This window comes from Leopardus geoffroyi, chromosome B1, assembly GCF_018350155.1.
Source record: "Leopardus geoffroyi isolate Oge1 chromosome B1, O.geoffroyi_Oge1_pat1.0, whole genome shotgun sequence".
Lineage (NCBI taxonomy): Eukaryota > Metazoa > Chordata > Mammalia > Carnivora > Felidae > Leopardus > Leopardus geoffroyi.
In genome coordinates, this window is record NC_059327.1 from 125,898,188 (window position 1) to 125,923,120 (window position 24,933).

Below are 24,933 nucleotides of genomic sequence, written 5' to 3' on the forward strand. Positions count from 1 at the left end.
AGCAAACTGGCACATCCAGACAATGGAATATGATTCAGTACTTTAAAGAAATGAGCTATCATGGCATGAAAAACTATGGAGGAAACTTAAAGTGCATATTACTAAGTGAAAGAAGCCAATCTGAAAGGCTATATACTGTATGGTTCCAACTATATGACATTATGGAAAAGGCAGAACTATGGAGGTGGTAAAAAGATCAGTGGTTGCCTCCCAGGTAGGGGGAGACAGGGACGAGTAGATGGATAGTAGAGGATTTGTAGGATAGTGAAACTACTCTGGATAGCACTAGCAAGGTGGATACATCGTTACCTTTGTCCAAATCCATAGAATGTACAATATCAAGAGTGAACCTGAATGTAAACTATGGATTTGGGGTGACAATCGCATGTCAGTGGAGGCTCATCAGTTATGTACCACCCTGGTGGAGGATGTTACTAACAAGGGAGGCTATGCTTGTGTGGAAGCAGATTGTATAGGAGAAATATGCACCTTCTTCTCACTTTTCCTAGGAACCTAAAACTAGTTGATTAAGTACCATGAAAAGAAAAGGGTTGTGATGATAGAGACAGCAAATGGGGGTGATGGGAGCTGAAAGTGATGACATTTACCTGGCTGTTTCCCCTTGTTTGGCCAGTATTTCTGAGTTAACTAGAAATGTAACAGGCAACAGAAGCATTCCCTGGTTGTTCTTTCCCGGCTTTCTGCAGCTTCCCCCAATCTGTTGTGTTGTACTGCGGGCCAGATACAGGAAATGCAGTGCACAGCTAGGCTCCTGCTTTTCACTCCTTTTCCTCATGCCGTAGCATCCTTCCAACCCCCGCACTCCAACAGTTCACCCTGTCTCGTGGAGACCTGAACATTCTCATCGCCACATTTTTCATGAAAATTTTTTTCCCTACACAGTTGCCAAAACCACATGAAAATAGACAATACAATCACAAGAATTTCACCTGATCATTTCCTTTGTGCGCGCGCGCGCGCGCACACACACACACACACACACACACACACACACACACTTTTGCTTGGCCTAGCAACACAATGGGGATGTAAACATGTTGTTAATGCAGTCGCTCTCAGTTGGCTTCCCAGATGGCTTAAGTTCAATAGATTTTTCCCCCTGATTTCCTCAGCTTCTCCTAGCTGGTGCTAAACAGCCATTATGCCTTTTCCTGCACATTGAGATTCATCTGCAGCTACTAAACTGCTTCCAAAGTGCTTCAATTTTGCATGAGTGCTAAGCTGGGGACTGGGAGACATTACCCAGTGCTGAAGGCCCAGATCATTAGAAAGAGCATGTAAATCCTCTGAACCAGAAATAAAAAGTGCAGAGATTTCCTTTGTAAAGTCCCAACTGCAGCTTTATGTAAAGCATGAACCTTTGGCAAGATTTTATGTGGTCCCTTTTTCCTCCTAAATTTTGTTTTTGCTTTTTTTTTTCTTTACTTGGGCATATGTGTTCTATTTTTTTCAAGCAGAGACAATTATTTCATAGTCAGGAAGATGTGAGATCATAGCCATAAGCTATCATTATTTCTCTTCTTAGGACACCAGATCTCTCTTCACTTTTAATAGGGAAGGCACTTCAAAGTGTTGCTGAAGGATCACCCACATAATAGATTTTAAAAACAAATTTGAAACCTGCTGAGTAGCAAGATGCTTTGAGGAAGGATGGGTTGACATTTATAAGGTATGTGCAGGGGACATAAATCTGTATTATTTGAGTAAGTATAGATGTAGGATGTGTAGACATGGCCGATTGTGGAGAGAGGTTGGGATGGAATCCGAAGGGGATTGTGAAAAGTATTAATGAGAAAGAAGCGATTGTATTCTTCTCATTTGTCAAGAGATACTTCCCCATACATTGTTACTGAAAAGTCTTGTTTGTATTTGTCAAGGTGGACATATTTTTTATCTGTACTTGGTCTGTATTTCCATCGCTGCTGTCCTCCCATGCTGCCTGTCATACCATCTTGCCGTAAATTGAAAGCGTGCCTGTGGTCACCTGGAGAGGTACCTTCAAGGGGATGACACTTGTAGGGCTGGAACTCCGAGCAGCCCGCCGTTCTGCACACTGTGGGGCTGGGCCTGCATCCCAAGCCCATGGAGATGTGATAAAAAGCACTTACGATGAAAAGGTTGACTCCCTATCCTCATTTGGTATTTCCTTTGCAGTGGAATTTTTTGAACAGTTATGACAACATTTTTTTGGTCTGTAGTGTATCCATTTAGTAAGAGTTAACCAGGCTCCTTTTACATGATTGCCTATAATTATTTCTCTTTTTCCATATATTTATGTAATAGGTCAGGCTATTCTTTGTAGGATTCTGAGAGCAAAAAAAAAAAATGTGCATTTATGATCAGATACAGCAGTTCATTATTTATTTCTAAACACATTTTCAAGGACATTTATTAGCCACTGATTTATTCAACACTGAATATGCAAGTAGGATCTGACAGAAATGTGACTAAATGGGCTTATAATAGAGTATGAAGTAAAAGCATTCTAACTTGTAGGTGAAAACAAAATACTAGATGAAAGATATGCATATAAACATGCACAGTGAATTTAGGTGTATGCGTATACTATCTATATAACATATGCATTTTATGCTGAAACCCAGTTTTGTTTGTCAGCATGTTGTATGTATCTTTCAGAGTGGATAGTCCTATCTATTAATTTCCCTTTACTAAAAACATGACTAATCATGAAAATGTCATCATCTTTATTAGTGTTAGTGTCATCACAAAGCATTATTTACTATGATTCCACACCTCACGACACTGAACTGTACATATTAAATAGCTAAATTTCATGTTCTCCCGTGAAGATTGTTTATCCACTAGGGTGTGTATCCTTTGAAGGAAATCATTTATAAAAGAAGGGAAGGGGAATTAAACTTTGCCTGAAGATATGAAAAGATACATGACTGAAGTTCTTTGTTCAGTTGGCAGTGTTAATGCAGTTACATAAATATCTCAGTGAATTGGAGCTCATGGTAGGAAACAATTATTTTTTCTTCTTCCTTTTTCTCTGTGATGCTGGTATAGAATGGACATGAATACATTACAAGTTACACACAATATTCAGAATCAGGTGCCACTCTCCTGTTCAATTTTAAGTTTTTCTATCTCTTATGAAAACATCAAAATAAGATTGCCTGTAAAGAAATGATACTGGTAATTAAACATTATAACCTACTATTTCACACCAATTTGTTCAACATTATGTTGGAAGTGATATTTTGAAAACGATTGCAAGTGTGCCATCCTGAAAATATTTTTGTTACATGGTAAGAAAATTGCTCTGGTTTATAGCATTTTGAGCATAATATTAAAATCACACATTCAGATATTTGAAAACTCTCAGAATTAATAGAAGTTCTTCTCTGTATATCCAACAAGATGTTGCCAAATTAAAAAAAAAATTTTTTTTTAATAATTTGGAACTAAGCACTGAATCTTGGTTTAAAAAAAAAAGACCCAAAGCATTGTGGGATTAGTATTTGGCATCCATTTATCTAGTAGTCATTTAGAAAAACCCACTGTGGGGGTGCCTGGGTGGCTCAGTCGGTTAAGCATCTGACTTTGGCTCAGGTCATGATCTCACGGTCCATGAGTTCAAGTCCCGCGTCGGACTCTCTGCTGACAGCTTGGAGCCGGGAGCCTGCTTCAGATTCTGTGTCTCCCTCACTCTCTGCCCCTCCCCCACTCATGCTCTGTCTCCCTCTGTCTCAAAAACAAGTAAACATTAAAAAATTTTAATTAAAAAAAAAAGAAAAACCCACTGCGTGCCAAGCATATTATTCATAGTCTGTATCATTTAAGGCTGTATCATGTAAGCTGCAGTAACAGACCGCACCGAAGATAGAATAGTTCAAAAGCAATAGAATGGTACATTTGTTTACCTACCAGGAAGGTATCCTTGCTTGTAGGGCAGCTCTGTTCCCTTTGGTCAGTTCTGGACCCAGACTCCTCTCCTCTTGTGGTTCTGTTGTGCTCTCTGGCCTCATGTTCTTCAATAACCAGCCAGCAGGGAGGGAAAGCCAGCAGGGAGGAGACCCACAAGCTTCTTCACCAGTTTGGCCAAGAAAAGGTACATGTATCTTCCACTCACATTCCATTGACCAGAATTGCTTTTGTGGCCCCTTCTAAGACTTTAAAGTTTAAGAAAATGAGAAATTTAATGCCCTACCCAAAGTTACTCATGATGGTAGCCACGCCAGGCCTCAAAACTGTTTTTCTTCCTTTTGGTCTAATCTATTTTTTTCTACATTGAGCTCCCTCTGTCAGTACAGACTTTCATACCACAGAAAACAATTTTTTAAATTTCACTTGACTTGATAATTACTGATATTTCAGTGTGATTGTGATTTCCTAAAAACTCAGCACCTTGTTTTTCCTGTTGAAGTAGCTTTGTCAATTATAATGTAGTAAGACTTCTAATACTACCATCCCGTTCTCCTGTCCTTCCTGGACATAGGGGAACACTACAAGTCCTAGCATCCTTGCGGGTCCACAGGGCCACGTGATTACTTCTGGCCAATGGTCTATGAGGGAAAGTTATGTTGCCCCTGCTGAGCCAAGGTATTTAAGTGCAGGTGGGTGTTCTCTGTGCTCTATTCTCGTGGCTCAGTAGCCATGGTTGAGAGGATATAGATTCAACATAGGTGCAGGCTGGATCACTAAGAAAAGTTCATGTAGGAGAGCAGCCCTGGAGGCTGTTGTGATGGAAAAGTGGACTTATTTTGCAAAGCCTCTGACATGAGGAGAGTTATTTAGTACAAAGCGTAGCATAAATTATTCTAGCTTCGGAAATCTTGTTAGTTAGCTCACATTAAGGGTAAACTCTGCAAAGAGCTTCACATGTATCACCTCATTTAATCCTTATAAGAACCCATTGAAGTCAGAATTTTAATTCCTATTTTCCTGCTGAGGAAAATGACATTTAGTGAGGTAAAAGAACTTTCCCAAGGTCATACATCTAGTTACTTGAGAAAACAGAATTTGAACCGTATCTTTCTCTAAAGGTTATCTCTTATTTAACTTAATTGCCAAGGATTAATTAAAAATAAGCTTTGAGGGGAGGCGCCTGAGTGGCTCAGTTAGTTAAGTGTCTGACTTTGGCTCAGGTCATGATCTCATGGTTCATGGGTTTGAGCTCCGCATCAGGCTCTCTGCTGACAGCTCAGAGCCTGAAGCCTGCTTTGGATTCTGTGCCTCCCTCTCTCTCTGCCCCTCCCCTGTTCACACTCTGTATCTCTCTCTCAAAATCAAATAAACATTAAAAATAAACAAATAAGCTTTTATTGTCAAACCTGGATCAATATTGTTTTCTGGAATTCTACCTATAAGCTTATCAAAAACTAAGCATATGTAACTTGGACTCAACAAAAAAAAAAAACAAGGAGACATTCTGTATTTTAAAAAAAAAGGAAAAAAAATTAAGTGTATTATACTTGGTTTCATTGTTTTTATTAAATCATGTCTTTTTTTGGAATGATAATAGAATGATTTGAAAAAGGATCTTAGAATATATAGAAATATTTTGAAAATATCAGAACACAGTTATTTCTTAGTTCTTATATAAAGTTAAAATTGAAAATTGGTATTTCAGTGGCAGTTCATTCAAATACCTACTCCTGACTTGAAAATATGAAATGCTAATATTTTTCATTTCTACTTGGAATTTCACAAGTTAAACTTTCTTGTTGTAAATTAATGAGTCACTCTTGCATATTTGAGTTCTTTAAAAGACAAAGAAAAAATATTTTCACTGGTACTTGACCTGTGTTTACTCAGTTATTATAAATAATTTTGAAGAACCTAAAAACCATTATGAAAACTCTGCTCCTCCCACTCCATTCTCAGTGTGACTGCCAACCCAGTTCAAAGTTTAATTCAAAGTTGTGTCTGATGATGTCTTTCCGGCTAGGGAAGGAGGTACAAGTGCCATCATGACTGAAAGTTCCTTTTCTCTAAAATATATTTGGAGAGGTGCCTGGGTGGCTCTGTCAGTTAAGCATCCGACTTCGTCTCAGGTCATGATTTCACGGTCTGTGAGTTCGAGCCCTACATTGGACTCTGTGCTGATATCTCAGAGCCTGGAGCCTGCTTCAGATTCTGTGTGTCCCTCTCTCTCTGCCCCTCCCTCCCCTCAAAAATAAATGAAAAAATTAAAAAAAGTATTTTGATATAATCATATATCTTTTAAATAAGTGTGTAATAGTGTCCTAGGGAAAATCTTCTTTTGTTTATTCAGTAAATACTCATTGTATGCTCACAATGTGAGGCTGAATATTATTCTATGCCACAGGGACAGCATGTAACAGACACAAATCTCTACTCTGATAGAACTCATGTTCTGGTTGGTAAGTGAAGAAAGACCTAGAAGGTGTGATTGCACTCATCAATTTTAAATCTTCACTAAAATGTAAAAGTTTGCTTATTCTGCCCCAAATTAGTTCGTGCTAACCTACCTGGTAATTTCCATTCAGTTGCTTAATGTCCCTGTCTCACCTGCATAATGCACTATGGATATAAGGAATTTCTAACAGATGAGCCAAGCAAGCATTCTGGTTACCGAAATAAGTAGACTTTTCCACTCATCTTACCAGGATAACTTTACTTTATCTACACTTTAATATAGTGGGAAGCCTAGAGGATTGGTAAAATCCTGGGTTACTTGGCTGAAAGACAAGAAACTTAAAGGCAAATCACCAGAATTCCTTCCTGCTGTTCAAATTTCATTTCTAAATATCAGAGCCAGATCTGTATTGCCCTGGGTGATTGGTGTCCCCACCTAGACCTGACTGTCCCAAATCTGCTGAAAAGTTCCAAAACTAGCCATGTCTTTCTCATTTGGGTGTGTGCCTAATATAATTTCCCATTATAGTACTCTTCCCCTCCCTGAATCTATGTTAGTACCTCCAATGGTAATTTTGTGAATAAAATATAGTTATAGTGTCAAAATAATTGTTATTTTTATACTACATGTATATAATTTAACAGATTTGAATTACTTTTATAGCTGTTATTCCATTTCCTTTCTCAACAAGCCAACAAGACAAAAAAGTTATCTTGTTTTATAAGTTGAGAAACCATGGCCTGATGAATTTAGGACTTTCCAAAAGTCAAATAGTAAATATTGAACAAGAATTTATTTTCTTAATCCAAGTGAATTACTAGGTTGTTGTATGTTAGGTGAATATTTGTCTAATCTCCCGGTTGTAACATTAATTATCCTGGATGAGTTGAATTTTTTTTTAATGATCCTTTCTGGTTTGGTTTAAAGGTTTCCTTAAGAACATGAAATATATCAGGGTGCCTGGGTGACTCAGTCGGTTAAGCGTCCAACTTCGGCTTAGGTCGTGGTCTCACAGCTCATGATTTCGAGCCCTGCATCAGGCACTGTGCTGACAGTTCAGAGCCGGGAGCCTACTTCAGATTCCGTGTCTCCGTCTCTCTCTGCACCTCTCCCACTCATGCTCTGTCTCTTTTTTTCTGTCTCTCAAAAATAAATAAACGTTAAAACATATTTTTAAAGAGTATGAAATATATTGCTTTTAAGACAAGTGAACAGCTGTCCTCAGTGTACTGTGTGAACTGTTATAAGTGGCAATCTATCCAGAGGTGATTGATCTCAATGTTTGCTTCTAAATCACATGAGATAAGTACAAAATGAAAGCCCAACAGTATGAGTAATTATTATTTTGGATATATGTGCTAGTTTCCATCGTCAGACAGTGTTTTCAGAGGCTCACGAAGAATATTCCTTTTAAGCTCTTAAGATTAAGGACTTGATGTAATATCACAGATCTAAGAACAATTTTTGTAATCATAATTAAAATTAAAATGATTAAAATTCCATTAAAAGTAAATCAGATTAGTCTTGTTTACTAGTCGAGACAGATTATTTTTCCTTAAAGCATATGTCACTTGAATAAACATCATTTTACCAATTTACCATTTTTACAGGTTCCCCACTCCATAAAATAAACTTCTCCAGCTGCCAGTCAAGGCTCTCCATGAATTTCTCTTCTATCTAATTCCATGGCCTTATTTCTTTAGTTGGTTTCTGTAAACTCTTCTCCCCTGTAGTGCTCCATGCTTTTTCATCTGTGCCCTTTGGCTTTGTGCTATTCTATCCTCCTGAAGTGTCTTTGATTTTTCTCTAAGTCTTTAAACCCAATCCATGCTTCAGCATCAAACTCAAATATTCCACTTCCCCATGTTTACCCTGATCTCTCCATGTGAAACTATTTCACTATAGCTTTATTTAGGGGGTTTTCAGAATTTTCCAAATAGTAGATTACTTTTATTCAATAAATAAATATATGGAAAGTGCCAAACTATGTTGAAAGACATGATGATATGGGGCTCTGTGTTTATGTTGACTGTAGGGTTATATGGTTTAATAAATTTGGAAGAAGTGGTGGCAATCCAAAGTAAACATACTTTTTTATGGCAGAACTTCTGACCAATGCCTTTAATATGCTGGTTAGCATTTTGAGTTTCTAAGAGGAAGACATAGTAAGCAGAAATCCCCAAACTTATTTGACCAAAGAACCCTTTTTTGAGACACAATTTGGGGAATGTTGGTATAGTGCAAGGAACAGGAACATTGGATTCAGATAAATAATGGGTCTAAATCTGATTTTGGTAATCATTGGCTGCATGAAAAATTGTTTAAATTCTGACCTCTGCTCTTTACCTGTATTATAATAATACCCATTCCCAAGGATTATTATGCAGATTAACCAAGACACATGGTAGATGCCCAATAAAATGTAGCTACTTTTACTTTTCTGAGTTACAATTAAATTTACATGTGATTTATGTATAAGACATTTATTCATTTAACGTACATTAACTGGACAAATATGTGTGCCAGTTAATGTGCGGATCCATATGCAATGCATATGACAAAGTCACTGTATTCAGTGAACTCCCATTTGTTTCCTGCATTAGACAATAAACTAATCAGAAAGGATCCATAAAGAGTTCATCTCGATGGCTACGTTGGAAATGACAGTGCATAAAATAGGGGCTCAAGAACTGTCTCCACAATGAATTGTGAAGGACAGAGACCGTATCTGCCTTCTTTACCATTGTGTCCGCAGCACGCAGAATGCACGCAGCACTCTTCCCCACCCTTATGGACAAGATTTTTTTTTAATTGTGGTAAAATTACTTCCATTGAAATTACTAGGTGTGCCTGGGTGGCTCACTCAGTTAAATGTCCAACTCTTGGTTTTGGCTCAAATTATAATCTCACAGTTTGTGAGTTCAAGCCCTGTGTGGGGCTCTGACAGTGTGGAGCCTGTTGGGATTCTCTCTCTCTCCTTCTCTCTCTGCCCTTCCACTGCTTGCAGTCTCTCCCTCTCTTTCTCTCTCTACCCCCCTCTCAAAATAAATAAACTTAAAAAACTGTTTTTAGTTGAGAAAAAAAGAAATTACTAATGTTTTGCATGAAATAAAAATAAAAAGTAATGCATGTAGTTATGATTTAATTATTAAGAATTATACCTTAAAGAAAAATGTTGGAATATACATTCAAATACATATGTAATAAGTTTCATGTTTCACAAAAAATATTTAGAAGAGTAATGTATCTGCTATCTCAATGGAATGTGCTCTGTGTTCTCCCAAATTAAATTGCTGTCATATTTTTACAAAATTGATTCTTTGTACTCTAAAGAACATTGACATACAAGGTAGAAGTTAAATTTTAGGGGCGTCGGGGTGGTTCAGTTGTTTGAGCATCCGACTTCAGCTCAAGTCATGATCTCATGGTTTGTGGGTTCGAGCCCCGCGTCAGGCTCTGTGCTGACAGCTCAGAGCCTGGAGACTGCTTCAGATTCTGTATCTCGCTCTCTCTGTGCCCCTCCCCTACTTGTGCTCTGTCTCTCTCTGTCTCTCAAAAATAAATAAATGTAAAAAAAAAAATAAATAAAAAAGAAAAAAAAGAGAAAACTTTTCAGCTCCCATTTTGGTCTCAGAAAGACTTCTTGGAAGAGACATTCAACAGTTTTTTGTTTTGTTTTGTTTTGTTTTTTTATCACCAAAGTTAAGAATAGTAATTAAATGATCGGGCAGAGCTAGTAGAATTAATCTATCAATTTATTACCACTCTGTATGTAAGAAAGAGCATTTTGCATACCCCCCACTCCAATTACCATTACTCACAGCTCTAAGTTTGATGGTGGTTGGAAAGTCCAATCAAAAATAGGAGGACTGCTTCTCCTGTAACATCTAAAACCTGACACTTCAGCAAAGGAAAGGGAAAGCAGTGCTAATGTTGTCAGAGGAAGTACCGTTTATAACTATTTTAATATCATCTTGCAGTTAACATCTCAAGTTTTAAGGTAAGCTGCATTTATCCATGGTTGTCACATAGCTTTCTAAAAGCACCGTAAATCTCCCCACTCCAGACACACCATCCAATAAATATTTTCTTCTCAGTTCTAGACAAAACCAAAACATAGCAAAACAAAACACAGGTCCTCTGGACACGGAATGCCAAACAGAACCAAGTAACTAGAAATTATCATGTAAAAAGGAAGTCAATGACCTAGGTATGAAATGCTTCCAAACAAATCCCTTGAACCATTCAGTCCCAGTCATGTTATTCTTTGACTTGTAAATTCATCTTGACCACAAAGATAATAAATGTAACTTTAACAAAATTATAATAAATCTAATATACCAGTAAGTTGTAATTTCCATTTATACAAAGTAATTTTAGTTAATTAGATGGACTGTTTATATATTAAATATTATATTAAAAAATCCAAGGAACACATTTCAGAGAAAAGTTGATGAATTATGTGTTTACAGTGTCTTCTTTTCCTGATGAAGTTTAAAGACTGTCAGATGACTTCATGTAGCATAAAACTATGTCCTGGTAGTAAAGGTCTGCCTTTCAAGTTATTATATTTTGATTATTTTAGTGAGAATTACAAGCTGATGAAATAATTGTCAGGGTTTTTTGTTGTTGTGTTTGTTTTTTTGTTTTTGTTTTTTTTTTCAGTGTGACATCCTTTTAAATAATGCTGGTATTTTGTGTGATTTAATTTGTATTAAGACATCTAGAACAGATATGTATCTTAGTTTAGATCATATTAGTGAAAACTAATAGGATTAAGCTCTGGGAGAAAGTATGAAAAAGAGACCACACTAATTCAATAAAGTGTTGTAATATATCCCAGATCATCCCTACCTGTAACTTCATGCGTTTCCCACCACTCTCTGTCCTGTGAATGTACTATAATGAGATTTGGTAGAGTGACCTCTGCAGCTCTTCTCCCAACAGGGAGAGTATGGAGGAAGCCGAATTGCCAGGTCTATGCAACATGATGTCTCAAACCTTCCCTTTGCCGTATGAAAGAAAAAGTAATTGAGAAGAATGAGAACTACAACTCGGGTATACATAACACCTAAGTCTAATTGGGGTTAAGGTGCTTTTTAGTGAAACATACATGGGGTATCAGAAGGCAAGGATTTGATGGCCACGTTTTATTTTATTTGTTGGTTTGTTTGTTTTGTGTGAAACAACTCCTTTATTTCAATTTTATGTTTACAAAAAGACAAAGAGGATAAGGAGTGGGGAGGCAGGAATAATGGTTGGTCACCTCCAGAGATAAAAGGAAGAGGCCTCTTATAATCAACAAAAATGGATGAGACTGTTCATCCATGCCATTATTAGTAACAGCAATGGCCAAAAAGAAGTCCAAGCAGGGATCAAAGGCTTCTGTTAACAAGGTCAGTCTGTTTTGGGAGAGTCAGATGGTCTGTCCAGTCCATATCCATGAGGAAGAGAAAGCCCAAGTCAGTTTATTGAGGCCTCAGCTGTGGGTGGGATGGGGCCCATTTCTCTGGGAAGAACTGGGCCACTGACTCCAGGGAATATAGGGACCATGAGATACACACCAGGGAAAACCCCTATGAACTACAGGGGCCCACTGCAGGTAGGGTGTGGGGAAACTTGGGCATAAGTGGCTTGGGATCATCTTCAAAGGAAAATCCTGTCTGGGTAGGTGAGGGGACATCTGAATAGAAATAGTTTGAGAGGAACTGATCAGATTGTGATGACCACATCTTAAAAAATCTTTTGAGATGATGCATGATTTTGGAGTATCACCTAATAAATGAGATAAATGAACAACAGGATGCTGGAGATACTGGAGATAAAAAAGTATTAAATAACATACTTTTTGACAACAGTGGACTTTTAATGTTTGTTGACAGTACTACAGATTATACTTCTGGGGGAATATAGATACTGTTTTAAATAATTATACAACAGGATTTGTCATGCATTTGTGCTCACTTTATAATAATCTCTAGAAAAACACTATTTGTGCTGCCTGACCACTATTATAAAATTAAAATTATGCTAAAGATAAAGGATACATATAATTTACCAGATTTTATTGCATATGCATGTATAGCCTCACAAAGATCCAATAAGAGGGTTGCATTTGCATCTGGATTTCTAAAATCATTTGAAATTCCCTATTAGCAAGTGCATATTCATATTCATTATTAGACTTCTTGATATAGCATGCTAATTACTTGCCTGCACTCTAGCTCCCACGCCACAATAAATCCTCTTATAAAAGCAGATCACTGCAAACTTCAAACAGCATGCATCCTTGAGATGCCACTATTAAAGGAAGAATGCTGATGGAAAATCTTTGATCTTATCAGACGTGATGGAAAATACACATTTGTATTTGAGTAAATCTGTAGAAGGAAGCATTCCACCCCCATTCTTAAGTAACCTGAAACCAATTTCAAGTTCCCAAATGCTCTTCAAAGCAACCCGCCTTGGAAGTGATGCTGATGGCATTACAAATTTCAAGGCAGCTTGCTTTTTCCATCTCAAGACTTCAAGCAGATTTAAAATTTTACTTTCAAAGAGAAAGGATATTACCTGCTTTTAGCCAAACCACTAGCCTCTGGGCCGACGAGCAGCATGTCGTAGGTAAAGAACTTACCTATGGTAATGAAAAGATGGTACATTACCAAGTAACTCAGAACTTGAATAATGCAGTTGATTGTAGGGAATTCTAAGCTGGAAGTGTTTAGAGGCTTCCTGCTTCAGTTCTTGTTCTAGTGTGGTTGACCAAAAGTTGGAATGTAAACTCTGGGCATGTGGCAGGACAAGTGTACCCAACAAATTAATCCAGCTCCTCCTGAATGGGGCGTCTATCAAGCTGAAGACAAAAATCGGTGTGTGTTTGACTCCTGCACCCACAGGGAGCCTGAGCCACACAATTCAGAACATTCATACTATGAATAATCCCTGTAGCAGGAGGGTCGGTCTGTGGCTTCTTAAAAGGCCTCATATTTGTGGTCAGCAGAAACATCCATGAGCCTATTTGGGCTGAAGGATACAGTGGCCCTAGTGAAGTTCCCCTAGCATTTAATTAGGTTTCCTGTAATTGCTTTAAGTAAAAGGAGGGGGAATAAAGCCTGATGTTATCATCTTGGGACACAAAATATTTGTATGTGGTTTTAATATCCTGAGCCCATTTGTTGCTGCCCTGCATTTTGGAAAGAGCCGTTATAGTTCTGAGGAAATACACACTACAGGTTTACCAGCCCTTTGGTGACTGTAAATTTACTGCAACAGCTTTTAAAGGAAGAGTTTTCTTTCCAGTAACTGAATTTCTGGATGAAGAGAGAAGGTATAAACAAGTAAAACAGGCAAAAGTATTAAATGCCAGAGAGTGGAATAAAAAAGAAGGGTGGGGCAGGGGTGAGGGGGAAAGCTGTGTGCCACCCTTCCATGAACTCCTAGATATCAGAAAATGAGAATAATAATTGCACTAAGACAGGAAATGAGAGGGCCTAAGCAGAAACTAGGAAAGAGGAAGGGAAGTAGCATTATTCGTTAATAAGTTGGGATTTATGCTGTGGAGATTATTCTATTATTTAGACATTGACTAAAATAATATACCGATCTTTTCATAGAGGAGTGAGGGACTTAGATATGCCAGTTTCTTGAAAATTCTTTTTAAACTGACCACTGTGGGGGTGGGTGCCTGGGTGGCTCAGTCAGTTAAGCGTTCGACTTCGGCCAGGTCATGATCTCACGATTTGTGAATTTAAGCCCCATGTCAGGCTCTGTGCTGACAGCTCAGAGCCTGGAGCCTGCTTCAGATCCTGTGTCTCCTTCTCTCTGCCTCTCACCCACTGATGCTCGCTCTCTCTCTCTCTCTCTCAAAAAATGAATAAACATTAAAAAAATTTTTTTTTTTTTAATTTTTTTTTTTCAACGTTTATTTATTTTTGGGACAGAGAGAGACAGAGCATGAACGGGGGAGGGGCAGAGAGAGAGGGAGACACAGAATCGGAAACAGGCTCCAGGCTCTGAGCCATCAGCCCAGAGCCCGACGCGGGGCTCGAACTCCCGGACCGCGAGATCGTGACCTGGCTGAAGTCGGACGCTTAACCGACTGCGCCACCCAGGCGCCCCTAAAAAAATTTTTTAAACTGATCACTGTATAAACATAAAGGATACTAATTTCCAAGACTTTAAACAATAACTTTAAATGTACTTAATACATTTTTGGCCACAGAGTTGCCCCTTCAGGATCTTGCCCTGCCTTGGTTTATAAAATTCACTTTCCTGGGCTTCATTTCAGTTCAGGGGCTCTTGAGTGGATCTAAGGACTTAGTTGTTTCTATGACTCAAGTCCCTGCAGTTCCTGATAGAAAATATTGCTTATTTCCCTAGTGGAACAGCATCCATTTATATTGAGTGTTCCTTATTTTTCCTGAGGGCTTTGACCCATTTGAGCATGGTCTCGGTTTTAGGACAAGTTCTGGAATACTCTTGTACTCTTCATGTCACCTATACCAAGAAGTCTTGCAAATAGTTTAATAAATCATAACTTTTAGGAACTAAAAATTCCTAATATTCATATTTTTCATATTCATAACATAGTCATATATATGTGGATGTGTGTATATATACACAAATATACACATATATATGTGTGCATATATATTTATATTTACGTTCTCATCTGATTACATCATCTGCATGCTTAACACACTTTGATGCTGTCCATGACTTTCAGAAAGAAATCCCAAATTCTGAACATGGAGTGCAGCTGTGGTTCTCAAACTGTAGCATGCATCAGAATTCTTGGAGTGCTTGTTAAACCAAAATTGCTGGGCTCAACTCTCAAAGTTTCGTACTCAATTTGAGTCTGGAGTGGGACCCAAGAATTTGACTTCCAACAAGTTCCCAGGTGATGCTGATGAAACTGTTCCGGGGCTACACTTTGAGAACCACTGGTCTACAAGAATATATATTAACCGATCTTTTTCTTCTCCCTAGCTTCATCTCATGCCACCTTCTCTGTGTCTGGTGCTCAGTTGTCTTCTCCTGGGTTCTCAATCTCCTCATTCTCTTTCCTGCGTCTTCCCATATCTTCCGACCCTCTCCTTAGATAATTTAACCAAGTTAACTCACGTTGGATCCTTCGTACTAAGTTGAGTTCACTTGTTATTCACTCTCATTTTCACTATACTTCTTGTTTGCAGCATTGAACACAGTTGTAATTAAATAATAAATTGTATAGTCTGTAGTTAATATGTACCCTCTGCACAATAATATAGGTTCATTGAGGGTAAGGACTATCTTACTCATCAGAGATTCACAAGTGCCTAGGGCAATACCTTTTCCATAATTGATATTAAATATTTGTGCAATGAATGAATGAATGAATGAATGAATGCATAGAAAGTACAAAGAAATATATTTAATCTTTCTTTCTGTGCTTATACTTAACCCAGTCAAATTCTTCTAGTCCCTCAGGATGCCCCTGCCAATACTCTCCATAGGTACCTCATACGGAAAGTGTGTGCAGGCAAACTGGCAATTGTCCACGTGCATTGATCAGATGACCCTTCTTGCTCAGTGCAAAGAAGCACATTGCAGAATGACTCTAAGAAATAGGCTTAGGTATATTAAGATAAATACTCCTAAAATGATAATCTCAGATTCTTTTCATTTTTTGTTATTTAGGATGACATATGCTGTAAAATAAAATCCAATTATTTGAGCATTTTAGCTGGAAGACACTTTCAGAGGATTTTGGTTACATTACAATTATGGAGAAACATTTGGGCTTTCAAAATATTGTGCATGAAAACTTTAAAGTCACACATTCTTTGGATAAAATAGCAGGGATTTGTTAACTTAAGGCTGGTATTTTTTAAAGAAAACTGTGTGCCTTAATAGCTAAAATGCAACTATTAAAATAACTTAGTTTTAAATAATCGCCACATATTTATAAAGTACTAGCTTATATTATAATAAAACCTGGCATATATATTTTTATATATACATTTATGATTATAGTTTTAGGTCATTCTCATGTCATGTGAAGAGTTAAGGGAAGATTTAGTTACTGTAAAACTATACAAGGTGTTGTAAAACTGTATATAGCTTTTTGGTACCAGACGATATTATAATAAAATGTGATATGTGTTTATATATATTTGTGACTTATATACGTATGATTATAGTTTTAGGTTAATCTCTGTCATTTCATGTGAAGAGTTAGGAAGATTTAGGTATTGTAAGGTTATGTACAGCACACAGATATCTTTCCACAACCTATGTAATTTGGTTACCATCCTTAGGAGATGTGAAATTCAAGTTCATGTTTGAATAAACCAAGGAAGATAACTCAGTGGAGGGTGAATGTTTGTCAGGCTATTTGAGAAAAGGTGTAATTTTGTGGAGTGATAGATCTGTTCGACTTTCATCTTCTGATGAAAGCAGATTGGAGATAGCAAATAAGAAAATGAAAAAGTTGAGAGTCCAATAACTGGGGCCTGAGGAAAAATCACAGGTGGACAGTGACGGTACCTGGTGTGTTGATCTATGGCATCAAGACGGATCACTCGGGGGAAATACACGGTGTGATGGTTTGAGTTTTGTTAGTACCAGTCTTTTCCTGACTTCAATCTTCCTTTCTCTTGGCAGGTCTCATTGTCCGGGAAGTGAGCATTGAAATTTCGCGCCAGCAAGTGGAAGAACTCTTTGGGCCGGAAGATTACTGGTGCCAGTGTGTGGCCTGGAGCTCGGCGGGCACCACAAAGAGCAGGAAGGCCTATGTGCGCATCGCATGTGAGTCATGGCACACGGGCCACATGGGTTTCAGAAACCGGTGGAAGGTGGAAAAATGTAGACCGTAACTGCTCTAAATTCAAAGAACCGTAGTCAAAACTCCCAGATTTCTGCATTTGAGCTACACTTTCCCCTTAAGTCCCCAGGATACCATTTTGTTGTGGTTGTTGTTGTTTCAAGACGCTTTTAGTTTGTCTTTAGGGATGTGAAAGAATTAGTGGTACTTTCAAAAGATTCTAAATTTTCTTTTTGAATCTGGTAATAATTAGGCTACAGGAAAACCAAACTGTATTCCTTTAATAAGTTTATTCTGCCAGTGTGTTAAGACAATGTTGATTAGTTTTGTTATTGGAAATAGAAATGACCCATACAAAGCTTCTCTATTCATTTTTGGAGCCATTCTAGTGCATCAAAACACAGCACTGTTTTCCAAACTGTGTTAAATTCTAGAGTATTCATGTTTAGGGAGAGGTTAGGAAGTGCCTCACAAAAAAGCGTTCCATAATCAAATAAATGTGGAAAATAGTTTTTTGGGGGCCAAGTTAAATAGGTTTATTCATTGCAAAATTCTCGGATTTTTAAATATGCTAATACATATTATCCCTAAGAAAAAGATGTAGCCTGCAGCTGTTTTTTGCAGGCCCCTCTTCTCAAGGACTGCTATTCACATCTTGAGCAGCAATGAATGCTGCTTTAATCTGTCTTAAGGTTCCATACTGAGAAGTTTTCTCAAGTATGAGACCACTGAAATCCATGTCAATTATATGATCTGAACTCTTTTGAATGTCTGCATTTGACTAAATTCTGTTTTGTGGTGGATATCAGTATCACCTCCCAACACGTCACTGTGTCCCAATAGTCTTGGCTCTGAGGGTTCTCCCAGTTCCGTACCTGCCTCTTCCCTTCCCTCCTACTTGATCTAGATCCCAACCATTGCAAACACGCCCCAGCCAGTCTCAATGGCTCCACTTATTTCCCTTTTCTAGACCATCCTCCATATTACCACAGTGCAGTCTTCCTGAAACTCAGGTCTCTGCCCAGATCACTTCCCTCCCTGCTAAAATGTTACAGTAGCTTGGAGATAAAGGAAAAATTCCTTACCATTAATGCCATATGCCGTCGTCCGAGTCTGCTGGGGCTGGCATACAAAGTACCACAGCCTGGGTGCCTTAACCAGCCGAAATCTTCTTCTCACAGTTCTGGAAGCTACAGGTCTGAGATCAAGGTGCCAGCAATGCTGTCTCCTCTGAAAGCTTCTCTCCTGGGCTCGTGGATGCTTGTCTCCACATGTTTGCACTGTCTTCCCTCTGCAACCGTCCTGGCCCGCATTTCTCTTCCTATAAAGACAGGAGTCATATTGTATTAAAGCTACCCTAAAGGCCTCATTGTAACTTCATCACCTCTTTAAAGGCCTTATCTCCAAATAAAGTCACATTCTGGAGTCCTGAGGGTTAGGACGTCAACGTGTGAACAGTTCGGCCCCCGACAACTATATTTCATGGTTTATATATGCAACCTGTATTTTCAGTGTCAATCACAAAGAGTGTTTCCATTTTAGTCACAGTACATTTGAAATACTTTGATTTCCATGCTTTCCAGCTACTGTTCACAGTGAAGGGTTTCATCCTTCTCTTACTTCCCTTCATTTTTGTAAACATTCATTTATTTAACAATATTTAGTAAGCTTTTACTCTGTTCTTGGGACAGTTGTACCTATTGGGTATGGAGCCAAAAGCAAACATGTAATGATCCCTGCCCTCATGGAGTTTTACTTTCGGGTAAACAAGGGCGAACTCTAAATAAAGCAAATACTAATCAGGCACAGAGCAGATGGTAAGTGCTACAGAGAAAAGTAGGGGTGCCTGGGTGGGTTAAGCACCTGACTTCAGTTCAGGTCATGATCTTGCAGTTTGTGGGTTTGAGCCCTGTGTCAGGCTCTGTGCTGACAGCTCAGAGTCTGGAGCCTGCTTCAGATTCTGTGTCTTCCTGACTCTGTTCCTCCCCCACCGTGTGCTCTATATCTCAAAAATAAATAAACATTAAAAAAATTGTTTTGGGGCGCCTGGGTGGCGCAGTCGGTTAAGCGTCCGTCTTCAGCCAGGTCACGATCTCGCGGTCCGTGAGTTCGAGCCCCGCGTCAGGCTCTGGGCTGATGGCTCAGAGCCTGGAGCCTGTTTCCGATTCTGTGCTTCCCTCTCTCTCTGACCCTCCCCCGTTCATGCTCTGTCTCTCTCTGTCCCGAAAATAAATAAACGTTGAAAAAAAAATTGTTTTAAATAGTAAAGCAGGAAAGGGGGGTATATTGTGCTCAGGGAGGGTAGTCAGGGAATTCCTCTGGAAGAAGCTGACAGTCGAAGAAACCTGAAGGGGGAGGGGAAGGGGAGTTAGGCAGAGGGAGCCGCAAGTGTCACAAATACAAATACCCTGGGGCAGGAGTGTGCTGGTTATCCTAGGCAGATGGCCCAGGACACTGTAGGTGTAACATCTTTGGTTCTTATTTTGAGAAGAGAACTTTAGAATGTTTTCAGCAGAGGAATTCATGATTTGACTTCCGTGTCAGCAGAATCATGACTTGTGTTTAGAATAGATGAAGAGTAGAAGCACAAAGACCAGTTATGAGGCTGTGTCTATGAGGGACGGTAAGCTTGCATAGATAAGCAGCAGTGAAAGTGGCATAACCTGGATCCTAGATACAATAGTCTCCCTTCCCCGGGGTGGGGGGAGGGGGGAGGGGGGAGGGGGAGAGATGTGTTCCAAGAACCTCAGTACATACCTGAAACCGCAGATAGTACCAAACCCTATACATGCTGTTTTTTCTATATATACCTATGAGAAAGTTTAATTTATAAACTACGCATAGTAAGAGATTAACAACAATAAGTAAAGAAAAAAGAGAAAAATTATAAGGGTGTCTGGGTGGCTCAGTCGGTTAAGCGTCCGACTCTTGATTTTGGCTCAAGTCATTATCTCACAGTTCATGAGTTCAAGCCCCACGCTGGATTCTGTACTGACAGTATGGAACCTGCTTGGGATACTCTCTTTCCCTCTCTCTATGCCCCTCCTCCACTCACACTGTCTCTCTCAAAATAAATGAGCATTTTTTAAAAAAGAAAAATGATAACAATATACTATGAGAAAAGTTATGAGCGTGCACTGTCTCTCAAAATATCTCATTGTGCTGTCCTTCTCCTTCTTGTGACGATGTGAGGTGATAAAATGCCTGCGTCAGGAGATGAACAGCACAGGTGTCGTGATGTGGTATTAGTCTACTGTCAGCCTTCTCATGATAAGTCAGAAAAGGGAACAACCGCTCCTCGACTGCAGTTGACGGTGGGTAACTTAAACCTCAGAAAGCAGAATGGTGGACAGGGAGGACTATTTTACATTTAAAGGCAGAGGTAATAGCTTTTGTTCAAAGATTGGATGTGAGATGTGAGAGAAAGAGAGGAAAGAATGATTCAAGAGATGTTTGAAGAGTTTGTTTCAGACGTCCTCATGAACTCTTTCCTGTCTCCTGGGTCTCCAGAGAGACAGGCATCCCTTTCTCTTATGCCTTCAGAACACTTTGCCCATTCTCTTAACACAAGGCTTGTCTCAACTAAATTATATTCACTGGTTGGAATGTCTGTGTTTCATGCCAGCAAGTTCTTTGAGATAAATTCTGCTTAATTCAGTTTTGCTTAACTTTGTATCTTTTGTGCTTAGCCTAACGCCTAGAACATCATAGATATTTAATAAATTTTGTTGAGTTAAAACTGTTAATAAAAATCTCCCGGTGAAGTTTATTAAAATGCTATACATTAATCTTTCCTCTCTGAGCATATCTATGGAGATTTTCCTCTGTCTTTTGTGGATTCTCTGTGAAGTAGATTCTGGGATAGGACATGCACACAGAGAGGGTGTTAAAGAGTACTCTTTGGGACAATACTGGTGGAGATATGTGGGCAGTAGGATTGAGCAGAAGGGGGACTTGAACTTCGGGACAAAGGATGGCCCCATAGGGAGCTCTGGAGCTCAAATGGCCCTTTAGAGTTGCCCCACCGTGAGATATAGGGGGTTAGTGGGGCTTTATTCCTCCACATAGACTAGTCCATGGATGTGGGCCCCTACCTGCTTGTGTGTCCTGGATCAAGTCAGCTTTCAGCAGCTGAGGGCAACACTCCCAATGGGTGGGATCAGCCCTAAAAAGGGGTCTCAGTGGCATACCCCATATCCACTGCAATCATCTGCCACAAATCTTGAATACTTTATTAATCATGAAGAAAAAAGGTAGTTTCAAACATTTTTAAAGGAAATAAGAAACTAATTGTTTTGGTCAAATATTTAAATGAATTCAAAGTTAGCTTCTAGGAGCAGCTGGGTGACTCCGTCGGTTGAGTGTCCCACTTTGGCTCAGGTCCTGATCTTGTAATTCATGAGTTCAAGCCCTACATCAGGCTCACTGCTGTCAGCTTGTCAGCACAGAGCCCTCTTCAGATCCCCATCTCTCTGCCCAACCCCACTTGCACTTTCCCCAAAATAAATAAATATATATAAAAGAAACCCAACAAAGTTAGCTTCTAATTACAATCAAAAGCAACACAATGATATGACTGTATCTTTATCTTTCATTGTTACGTGTTCATTAATATCAGTTACAATAAATATTTATTGCCAATTTATATTCCATATTAAATTGGCTTGGCTAGAAGCTGAAGTTTAAGGGCTGCATAGTTCCAAGTGATGAATATCTTGTGCCAATTTCATATATATATATACACAAATATATATACGTCATGTCATAGTACACAATATATGTATATGTCGTATGTATATATATATTATTACACACACACACTCTATATATATATGTCCCTATTCTCCACATAAATATTAAATATCTGTAAGAACCCCATCTTTCTTTGCAACATATTATACAAACTTCACTGACTATAATTTGACATTTTCAAATAATAACCAAACAAACTGTTCTAGTAAGAGGTTAATTTTCCCATAACACCTTTTCATCTTCATGCAATAAGACTGGAGAGCGGTTTGCCTGTACTTCCATATTTTACTGAATTCATATGTGTGTGGCCGAGGACGACCATCCAACATGTAAAGATTTATTCATGTAGATTTTTATGACGCTAAAAAAGGAGGGGTTAAATTTCGGTGATCTCTGTCAGGGCTGATTCCTACAATGTGAGTTTGTGCTAATGTTGTACAAACTTGCAAATTTTCTAGTTTGCCCTGTTTCAAGTGAGCTGTGGGGCTTTGCCCAGTAATATTTGACAGATGGCCATCACATAAACTGCAATTAAAGCTTAAATTTATCTCCGACAGAGATAACTGTGATGCTAAGGTTAAATAAATGCAGTTACCTCTCACCTAATTAGATGTATACTCACGTATACGATGGAGAGGCTCATCATTCTTTCATTAAAAAGCTCTATTTTCAGAAGTTTCTAAAGCAGGAATGAATATTGGCTCTGTTTATCTGCTTATAATATTTTATTCAAACTATATAAAATATAAAACTAATTTGTGACACAATTAAGACAGAGGGGCAAAAAAAGGAAACCTAAGAGTTAGAATTTAGCCAGGCATGAGCTGAGAACATGACATGCTTGCTCTAAAATCGTGCACATTTACTGGAGGGCTGGGGTCTTATGTGGGAGCTGTGGCTTCCATTGCAAAGAGAGGACTTTCTTCTGAGAGACCTCAAACGGACACTGTAGTAACTATCCAAGGAGCCTTTATGGTAAGATAGCTACCAGTTTCATTAGGTCATTTCTTCCAGCCTCTTTTTATAAAGCCAATGGGAAAATTCCTAGTATTAAGGCAGGACTGTAATTCAGGCAAAATGTCAACAAACACTGTCATTCTTTGGGATATGTCTTGATTTCACTAAGGCTGCTGTTTTGCTGTGGTGATTGTTGGGGATGTGTTTGTTGTTGTTATTGTTAGTGGGGAGGGATAATAGTGTCAGTAGCACAGTGGACTGGTTAGAGCACAAGTTTTGGACCCAGGCTGACTTACGTTCAAATCCTAGTTCCATCACTTACTAATATGACCTTGGTCACATGACTTAACCTCTCTGAGCCTTAGTTTCATCAACCGTGAAATGCAAATGATAGGGTTATTTCAAGATTAAATTGGATAAACTTGTAAAGCATCTGGAATAGTGCCAGACACAAAACAAATCCTCAGTGAATGATAATAGGTGTTCATTACAACAGACATAATGATTTAAACTTTATTTGTGCATTTTGAAACTTACCAATACTAAGTTAACATTAAAAACTAAACAGTATCTTCTTGTTTTACAACTTCATGTCTCAAGCCTTGGTTCTCAATCCTAGAGGACGAAATTCCCTGCCAATTCACATACAATTAGATTGTAATTTTCCCCCTTGCCTGAGGATGGAGGGACACTCCATATGGTCACCCTTCCCCTACAATTGAGGAGTTACAGTGGATTTATGTGCACAGAGAATCCGTCTTCCTGGGAGTGGCAGGATGGTTCCTAAGAATGTCTTCTTTATTCTGTGTGCAAACCAATAAATCACAAAGGCCACTGGCTACAGATTGGAATTTGATAGTTCCTGGGAAGAATTAAGGAGGATTAGGTTGGCCCTCTCTGCTGTCTCTCATAGCTCCCTTGTCCTTTTCCCTGAGACCAGAGCCACCTTGTGACCACCTGTGGGTTTGGACCAAGCCTTGTTCATATTTATGAGTCTGTAGTTTCTAGCATACTATCCAGAACAGCATTGTCCAAGGATCTTTGAGATCTGATGTGTTTACAATTATAGAACTTCTTCTGCATTAAGACTAGCCCCACATCAATTGCTTGATAGCTCCATGCAATGTTACTGGACAGAAGTATTGTAGAATAACGATAAAAATGGTGACACTGTTTCAATCACCTTATTTTTCTCCTTACATGGTTATCTTTTTTTTTTTTTGTTAGTGAAAGTACTTAAAGTCAATTCTCTCAGCAAATTTCAAATACATAATACAATGTGATTAACTGTAGTCACTGTGCTGCAGAAAAATATCCCTAGAATGTATTCATTTGTAACCGAAAGTCTATATCTTTTGACCAACACTTACATGGACTAGCTCATTCAGTCCTTGGAACAATCCTATGTGACAGGTATACTAATCACTATTTTACAGATGAGAAAACCGACAACAAAGGGAGATTAAAAAATCCTGCCTGAGTTCACAGCTGGTATATGGAGAAGTTGGTCTGACCAGCTCGACAGAGTCCAAGCTTTAATGAACACTCTGGGTACAAATAGGAGAGGGGAGGACAATAATGTTTATGTCAGGTAGTAGTTCACAAAACTGTCTTTTTTTCCATAGGCATAATGTCAGAAGCTCACTATTATTTAGTGCAGAAGTGTAATAAGGCCTCGGGTTCCTCTCTCTCTCCATTGCTTGGTCTACTCCAACCACACCAGTCTCCTTGTTTCCTGAGTGCAATACACTCATTTCAAATACAAGCTATTTGTAATATCTGTTCCTTACCATCTGGAAGAGTCTTCCTCAACTCTTAAATGGGGCCCATTTTCTTCTTTCATTCAGATTTCTCTTCACTGGGGTCAACGCTGACCAATTTACCTAAAATCCACGGACTCCAACTCTGTCACTCTTCGAACCCCAAACCTGCTTTCTTTTTCTTGAGGGTGTTTCTCTTCATCATTATTTGTTTGCTTTTATGTTGACTGTCTCCACCACCAGAATATAAGCTGCACAATATCAGGCACTTTATTTTCTTTAGCACTGTGGCC

General features: G+C 38.7%; 1 protein-coding gene across 2 annotated transcripts in view; it reads left to right on the forward strand.

The window, feature by feature from the left end:
* The window catches only part of UNC5C (unc-5 netrin receptor C), a 362,776-nt gene that overhangs the window by 218,473 nt on the left and 119,370 nt on the right, over positions 1-24,933 (forward strand). For both annotated transcript variants that reach the window (XM_045472350.1, XM_045472359.1), the window contains exon 3: positions 17,012-17,155. In XM_045472350.1, the coding sequence (XP_045328306.1) occupies positions 17,012-17,155 (144 nt within the window). The remainder of the gene's footprint in view (positions 1-17,011; positions 17,156-24,933) is intronic.